An 8,389-nucleotide genomic window follows, 5' to 3' on the forward strand; every position below is an offset into this window, starting at 1 on the left:
TCCGACGATGCTAAATCAAGGAGCACTGGATGATAGGGCCACTGCGAAGTGCCATAGGAAGACTTATGGGATTACTTTTTACCATCTCAAGAGAGATCCAGATCGAACGGTTGAGAGGAAATGAAGCTGACACATGCGTCAACAGCTGTCTGAGGCGTGCAGACTGTCCCAACCACCCGCATTAAATGCTACGCACCTAGGGCACGTGTCAACATTTCCATGGAAGAGTCAGGGGCGGGTCATCGTATCAGTAGGATACCGTTGGGTACCATCGGTTCCAAACGGAGATACCATCCGGATGGACACACTTACCAAGACGATAAGGAAAAGCTGTCTCAGAGAGGAGGGTCCCATGCCATAGATCTATAAATACCCAGCTCCACCAAGGGAGAAGGGGTCGACCAATTTCAGGGAGAGAACTATAGTTCAAGAGAGAGAGATTTAAGAGTAAGTATGGGTTTTGTGGTAACCCCTCTAGCATAGTTCTCTACTCAGAGTCATTCGACTATCCATTGTAACCTTACATAATACATATTGGAAATCCAACCTCGTGGACGTAGGCCTTAGTGCTGAACCACGTAATTCATCGTCTTATTTACATTCTGCACTTATAATCTTCTAGTTTATTCATTATGCAATGTATAATGCATCATAGATATCCTTATGATGCAAGACGAGGACGAGCCCGAAGGCTCCGAGTCTACCAAGTATTTATTATATGTGGTATTACACGTATTTCAACTATTTCATTGATTTCACTCATTATGCGAATATTATTTGTGGACACGAGGATGCCTTCGTTATTTCCGTGTTCACAATTACGTGCTTCTTAAAAATCTTTATAAGTTATAAATAAACTAGGTACACCCGTACCCATATCGACAAACTTTGAGTTGTCGTTGTTACCGCGGAATGTTACCTTTGTACCGTGTGATCGATGTCTGTCCTATGAACGTATCTTTTGTATTCAAACTCAAGCCTTGGAAACTCTCATGTCCCATGGGATCTCCCACGGTTTAGAGTTATTGTATGCCAAAAATATTGACTACTACTATCTAGCGTTTCTTTTCACTTTTTCTATGGCCATTTTTCACTGCCTTATAAGGTTGTTTCAGTCTGGTTTCGGTTCTTACAATTACCCATTTGAAGGGAGCCAGTTATCTTGCTAAATTATCCTGGCTAGTTTGGGGCCTATATATTAAATTTATGTTTACCGATTTTGTTGCAAAAGGCCAAACTAGCCACAAAATTCCCCAAACAATACTTTTGAGTGTCCGAATCAGATTTATCTCAAAAACCAGCCACAACCACAAAATTATTTTTTCACTTGTTGCTACGTACACAGTTCACTTGGAATGTATCTCATGAGTCATGATTAGGGCTGCACATAACCGACTCGACCCGCCGACCCGACCCACACCCGTCGAAAAATACCCGTACCCGAACCGACCCACCTAGGTATGGGTCGACTATGGGTGAGGCACGTGAAAACCCACCGTATGTTGGGTCGGTTGCGGGTAGGAACTTCCTTCACCCGACCCGACCCACCAACCCGCCCAATATTCCCTAGTATGCTACCCCTTAGATTTTCTATCCTAGAATGAATCTCAGCCATTGGATTGAAAAAATAAAATACCTAACCCTAACTAAGCATCGCACTCGCAGCCCACACCTATCACTTCGGCCTCTTCTTCTCTCCTTCTCAGAGACAGAGTCACAGAGACTCTTCTTCCTTCGTCAATTCGTTGTTCTTGAATCTTGATTAGTGAACTGAAGGTATGAATCAACTTAAAACTTGTTCCCAACTAGTTGAACTCTATGTATTGTTGATTGTTCTTGACTTTCTAAATAAATCTAGGGATTCATTTGAAATTGATTTCAATTTCCCGCAAGATATAAAATATGACGGGTAACCCACCACCCGACCCGACCCAACCCGCCTTATTGTGGGTCGGGTGAAAAGCGACCCATTGTTATGGTGGGTCGGTTGCGGGTGAAAAGTTCAATTGCCCACCAGCAGTGGGTCGGGTGGTGGGTGAGGCCAAACCCGACCCAACCCGACCCATGTGCAGCCCTAGTCATGATCCTTTATCACCTCTTTGGACCTGCATAGTACATACCCAGACAGTGAGACAGAGGAATAAATGCGATGTCATAATCTTGCAGATGTAGGGGCTGTTCACTAGCTGCTACACTTCCCCCACTCTTTTCCCCCATTAGATGGCATTGATCTTAGCCCTTGGATTGGAGTTAGTAGGAGACCTTTTGTGTGGCTATCTACATGACACCTCATGGTGGACATGGCTGGTGGACATGGATGGGGAAGGCTAGCATTATGCAACTCAAATCATACCCAGACAGTTTTAAAATCTTTCCAAAAATAGGTGTAATAAGTCTGGTGTAATGTTTTTTGTTTGTTTTTTTGGTCGGAAGGGAAAATGATTCTAAAACTGTGATCAACTTATGGATCGTTGATTCTGATTTTCTAGTTTCTTTCTATTTTCTATCTCCTTTTTCTAAGAATTATTCTTTGGCCCTCAATGCACAAGCAGTATAAGATGGATTCCTCAATGCACGACCCGCGGATATCCTTGTGTATGGTTGGGATAGTGGTCAGGATATGTGCTTGGATGTTACCGGTGTTTTCCCCTTTACGGGTGACTGGGAGCGTAATTTTTTCTTGGTCGGGCAATTGACAACGCGGTTGTGAAGAAAAGGGCCAAGTATTTTGAGAAATGTATGAGTCGGAGGTTGGGGTTTGGTGTTCTTACCTTCACTACCTTGGATGGGCTAGGGAGTGATATTGTGGATTTCCTGAAAAGGTTGCGAAATTACATGGCTAATCATGATGAGAATGTTGTTGTTGGAGATTTCCTTTTTCACAGGATAGGTGTTGTTATCCAAAAAAGGATTGGAGCCCAGCTTGTCGTCAGGCTTCCATCTAATACTTGTAAACTCCTTTTCATTAATGATGATTAATTTTCTTTTAAATTTTTTTAAAAAAAAAAAAAAAAATCCCTATCCAATATCAGCGAAGTTGACATACAATCGAGAGCTACACAAGAAGAGGTTTTCCATATGAATTCCCGCGATTGCTATACTGAGTGACACTTGGATCCAAACCGCCAATGGACATCATTTCTCCATAAGCAGCTGGTTCTTCAGTTCAAGCAATGGTAGGGAGGGACTCCACCATTCAGCAAAATCATCACCCGTGCTCAAACAGTATTAAATTGTGGTTTTTCTTCTACACACTTACCAAGTGAACCCTCTGTAGATAATTAATTTATAAGGGTTTTCACAGCACCTCTAGGGGAAGGCACTGCTGAGCTCCATTAACAGCCTCTGTCGCTTTTCAGCAAATTGGGAATTTGCTGCATCATGGTTGTCTCTTTACTTTTTAGTGCTCTGCCTGCAGCATTTTCTGCTTCTGTTGCCCTCCTAAGGAGCCTCTAGTATCTCAACCTGCACCTGCTAAATCACACCGAACAACAGACACCCATTCTCTGTGAAGATCTTCAGGGAACAAAAACCATGACTCAAAAACAACAGTTGGTCCTAAACGAGCCAAAGACGAGGCATAATCGAAACTAATGAAAGACATTGTACTACGAAATACTTCAATTTCAAGTAATACTTCAATTTCAAGTTACAGAAAACAGAAAGTGTCAAAAGTGAACCAAAAACTTAGGCTATTACATCAGAGTAACTCCAGAAGAGATTGTTTCATCATAATTGACACCCCTAACAACACTTCATCATAACAATAAACTGTTAACAATTGAGTCCAAAAAATGAAGTGGACAGTTACGTAAAGGCATCACCCATTTGGATTCAATCCCATCTTCACATTCCTTGTTGGTTTCACCGAACAATGCTGAATCTCGAATGCTCCTGGAACCAATAAAAAACAGCTAATATTCAAACCCCATTTTCTATTCTGATAGTGTGATCCGTCTGTAAACTGCTAGAAAAGTCTGCCCACCATTTCTAGCAACCTTTTGTCCTTCCTCTGTTGCAGAACTCAAAAGCTTCACAACTGGATCAATATCGAGTTCTTTCTCTGGAACTGCTTCAAAAAGAGGATGACGTGCCAAACAATCTTTCATCCATTCCCCAAGTTCTTCTACATCAGTAATTGTATATATAATTCCACCAACTTGGAGTGTGTAAGCATATTCGTCGAGCAAGTGTGTACTAATAACACGGCGTCTATGATTCTTCTCCTTGAAATGAGGATCTGGGAACAAGAAAAACATCTTCAAAAGCTGCCCCTTCTCGAAGAAATTGGGAATATATTTCATGGAATTTGTTCGAACCACAGATACATTTTGGTACAGGCCTGGATTTGTTTCTCTTAAAGCCAGTATTCGTTCCTTCACATACTCTGTCACCTTATCTCGAATCTCCATTCCAATCATTAGTGTATCAGGAAAAAGAGTTGAAAGGCTGATAAGTAAACCCCCGAAACCACAACCAACATCAGCAAATTGTATTTTTTTCACCTGGGGTTTATGAATTGCAACCTTGGAATCAATGGTGGACTCACCATTTTCATTGTAGGTTTCTTCTGAAGGATAGTAGTGTGGGTAGTGCGAGGCGTAGTCAACTTCGGAAGGTGCAGTGGGAACAGGGAAGTGTGAATCGCTTAGTGGATTGCTGTGCGCACGTGCTCTGTAAAATCGCTTTCGCGGTAGGCCTGTCGTATTGTTGCTTTTCGGATTCCCCTTCATTCTTTCCTGCTCCAATCAATCTAAAAGAATCAAGAGCTTCTACACAAATGCACCCCTACGTTACCTATAATTATCAATGTAACCCCTGATTCAGATCAAAACTGCGTTGATTCCAATTCCTTTTCAGCTTTCATGTATTTAGCAAGCAACTATAACCTCCTACAAGAGCAGAAATAGATGAGAAAGTCAAATAGACAACCATGTATGAAAAAATAATTAACTTTGGACCCGATATTTATCATCTCGACAACTTTTTGATCTATCAGGTTTTTAGTACGAGTTATATAACTCATGCAATACGGGAGAGGCACACCTTCAAAGCCTCACCCGTTGGATGGTTAGATAGAAAGCTATTAGAGACAAATTCAACCTTCAATCCGAAATTATCACAACCATTTATTATTATAACAAAATATATATAATTAATCATTTCTCTGTCACATATATAGATTTTAGTTTGTTTACCATCTCAAGTTATATCAAATCTAATAGCTTTCAATTAACCATAAGACAGATGAGGCTTCGCCAACGTGCATATACTTTCCACGCTCTTACACATAGATTTCAGAAACAGGAGTGAAAGTGAACAATTCCCACTATGATAACAAAACTGCAGGCTTTTCTCAGAAGAGAACCTAATACGCCATCTTACACCTCTGTTTTCTACACTATAGCTAAGGATAAATTGGAGCTCTCACTTTAATAGGAGATCTTTCAATTGAGAAGATCCATCGACTTTGAGACGAAGAGAAAGGTCTTTACAGGCCACGGCCTTTTAAATCAAGTGAGGGAAGAAGCAACATACCCAGTTATTGTAATAATCCCCTACTTTTCCCCATCCATTAGAGTTTCGTTGGTCAACAACCAACAGAAAAACAATGCGCCGTCAGTTGCAGGCATGCGAGAAAAAGAGAGTTTTCTTCTCCTACAGATGTCAGTTGCAGGCATGCGAGAAAAAGAGAGTTTTCTTCTTCGAAACACCTACAGATGTCGGTAGCGGATCAATTCCAACGAGCATTTCAAACAACTCTGAAGATGTCTGTCTAGGGGGAATCATTCAATCTCTATTTTATGACAAATCTGAATCGATGGCTCTTCATGACGAAGCTAGATGAAGAACGAATCTAGGATCCCTATAGTTCCAACAAATGATCGAAAAAATTCATCTTAAAAAGAGACATGTAGAACTATGCAACAACAAAAAAAGGCTACATATCGGATCAGGATCTCTAATAGACAGTTAATTATCCGCCTCTATCCAAGATTCTACACACACACACACACACACATCTGTCTCAGATGCTAAAGTGCACAAGTGCTCAGGATCAACAAATTTGTATATGCTTCCTGGAGGGACTATGAAAAGTTGTAGCTTTCATTAAAACATTCACAAGAGGCATTCCTGGAAGGCTAAATTTAGGGAATATTACTTAATGAAGAAATCATCTGCTTTAACACCACAAAATATTCTTAAGACTAACTAGGATGGACTCAAAGAAATGTTAAAAAGTTGAGTGACAAAGAAGCAGGTACCATATTTTCAAAGAGAACATTAAATACACATAGATATGTGAGGACACAAAAGCCAGTGGCTTCATTCCCTAATTTAAATTGTAGGCCTTTTAAGGTGGTTCGATATGTATGTTGTAACTTGTAACTCAACTTCTTGTACCCACAGTTCATGCGTCCACAGATCTTTCTAAACATCAAAAAAGAAAATCAAAACAACAAAGAAATATTTGGCTAGTAATATATCTAGTAGATTTTTACTCGAGAGACCATGGTCAAATTTTCAGAAGTAACAGGAAAACCAAGAAGTCTCGCTCACAAAGTGTGAAACCCTAACTGCATCAAAATTGTGTAATTCTATTTAATTCTAATGGGAACCGAGCAATTTTTGAACCCTTAATAGGGATTTCAGGAATTAAACTAGGGTTTCATCTAATTACATTTGATTCTGATGTGAACTGCATCAAAATTACTTTCTTTAACACAACTATTCAAACACTTTATCTACATTGACGACAACAGCATATCTCGAATAAAAATCTAATTTTGGGAAAACCCCAAGTTGAAGTCGATTAAATCTGAAAATCAACAAATTGAGCTAGTAATCAATTTTCATAAACAAATCAATAGTGATACTAAGTTACCATCTCTTGCTCAAAAAAAAAAAAAATCCTAGAAAATTCACATAAAATCCAAAAAATCAGAAAGACCCATCATGTCAACTAGGAAAATATGAGGAAAGTGAACTTACAGGATCAGTAATCGTGAGAGAGGTCTTCCACACACACACACAGTAAGGGTTTTTGGAGGTTTTGAGTCAGAAGTAGAAAACCCAAAGCGGAATCCACTTGGTGGTGGTGATACTGTGTTATTATTAGGGTTTTTGGTATAAGAAAAACTTGTGTATTGACATAAGTGTCCTATCAGCTTCAGTAATTTTAGTAAATCTCAGCCGTTTATTTGGTAAGAGTCCTAAATCCTAATAGTGCTATGGTTGGTCCGTTTTCTTGTTTTTTTTATTTTTAATGAACTTTTTAATGGGAAAAATACGGTTTAGTCCAAAAACGCATCAAAAAGTACGGATTAGTCCACCGAGTTGACTAGGTACAATTTAGTCCAAAAGTTATTTAAAATATGGAAAATACACAAATAACCTTCATGATTTATAATTTAGTCCAAATATTAACATTTTAGTCCAAAATGACTCATGATGATGTCATCAACTTTAAATAATATAAAAATAATTAAAAAACAATTTATCTTTGGAACTGCTAGTCCAAAATTCGCAAACTTTATATTTTCGGAAAGCTCTTTTGGAGATCTATAAAAAGAATACCCTTATGACTATATAATTTTCATTTTAAGTTTTTTTTCACCGGTGTACAACTACGTACATATCGACAAAAATCCATAAAATTCGACATCAACTATAGCCAGACTGCCACTCTAATCTACACATACTGACAAAAATATCAACCACGCCAAGATCTAATTGGATAATAGCCGAATTTGCAGAGGATGATTTAGCAGTTAACCTGCATCAAGGACAAAACGAGTCGATGTGAACTAGAACAAGTCGTTGCGGAATGAAAAATGTCTAGTACTTGCAGATTAAGTAGATCAAAAACATGTATTTCGATAAAATAACAACTTGCTTTCTTAACAGTGACGTTGTATGCTGAAAATTGGAATATCCCGACTATAAGTCAATAACTATCATAACCTAGAGTCTTGTTTTTCAAATAACTGGTACAAAAATGCAGAGATAGTGGACATCTGACAAGGAACACTTGAATAAAAGAACAACATAGTGTACAAAGATTGACTGGAAGAACGCATTCTTTGCACCACTCGGAGCACATTGAGTACGAAATGGTAAATTAATTGCAAACATGAAGCAGAATATGGAGAAATTCACCATCATACCTGATGAACTAACAAGTTCTTAACGTCGAGTAGAGCCAAAAACATCTTGCTTGTCTAAAATAGTAGCTGAATTGATGTAGAAGCATTGTTAGAAGAAATCGGAATCCCGAGCCTACACACCTTATCTGATTTAAGAAACTCATTAACTGCATTGAGATGCTCAAGAATCTTTGGGTTACCAGCAAGCATCGATACTATCAGCCCTGGGTTTTTTTCTGCAT

At 39.0% G+C, this 8,389-nt stretch overlaps 1 protein-coding gene across 3 annotated transcripts; it reads right to left on the reverse strand.

Annotated features, from left to right (window-relative positions):
* Positions 1–3,598: 3,598 nt before the first annotated feature.
* LOC113298892 (tRNA (guanine-N(7)-)-methyltransferase-like) lies at positions 3,599–7,128 on the reverse strand. 3 transcript variants are annotated; one of them, XM_026547761.1, is made up of 3 exons: positions 6,994–7,120; positions 5,539–5,714; positions 3,599–4,892 (listed from the first exon to the last, which is right to left on the reverse strand). In XM_026547761.1, the coding sequence occupies exon 3, from the start codon at positions 4,731–4,733 to the stop codon at positions 3,936–3,938; it is 798 nt and encodes a 265-aa protein (XP_026403546.1). In that variant the 5' UTR covers positions 4,734–4,892; positions 5,539–5,714; positions 6,994–7,120; the 3' UTR covers positions 3,599–3,935. The 3 variants fall into 3 exon arrangements, with proteins under 3 accessions (XP_026403546.1, XP_026403545.1, XP_026403544.1); XM_026547760.1 differs by having other exon boundaries at positions 5,539–5,866; positions 6,994–7,115; XM_026547759.1 differs by lacking the exon at positions 5,539–5,714 and having other exon boundaries at positions 6,994–7,128.
* Between the last annotated feature and the right edge of the window lie 1,261 nt (positions 7,129–8,389).

The sequence above is a fragment of the Papaver somniferum genome, chromosome 7, assembly GCF_003573695.1.
Source record: "Papaver somniferum cultivar HN1 chromosome 7, ASM357369v1, whole genome shotgun sequence".
NCBI lineage: Eukaryota > Viridiplantae > Streptophyta > Magnoliopsida > Ranunculales > Papaveraceae > Papaver > Papaver somniferum.

Excerpts from the sequence above, each read along its gene's own strand:
- LOC113298892 (XM_026547759.1), bottom strand. The coding sequence starts at position 4,733 with ATGAAGGGGAATCCGAAAAGCAACAATACGACAGGCCTACCGCGAAAG.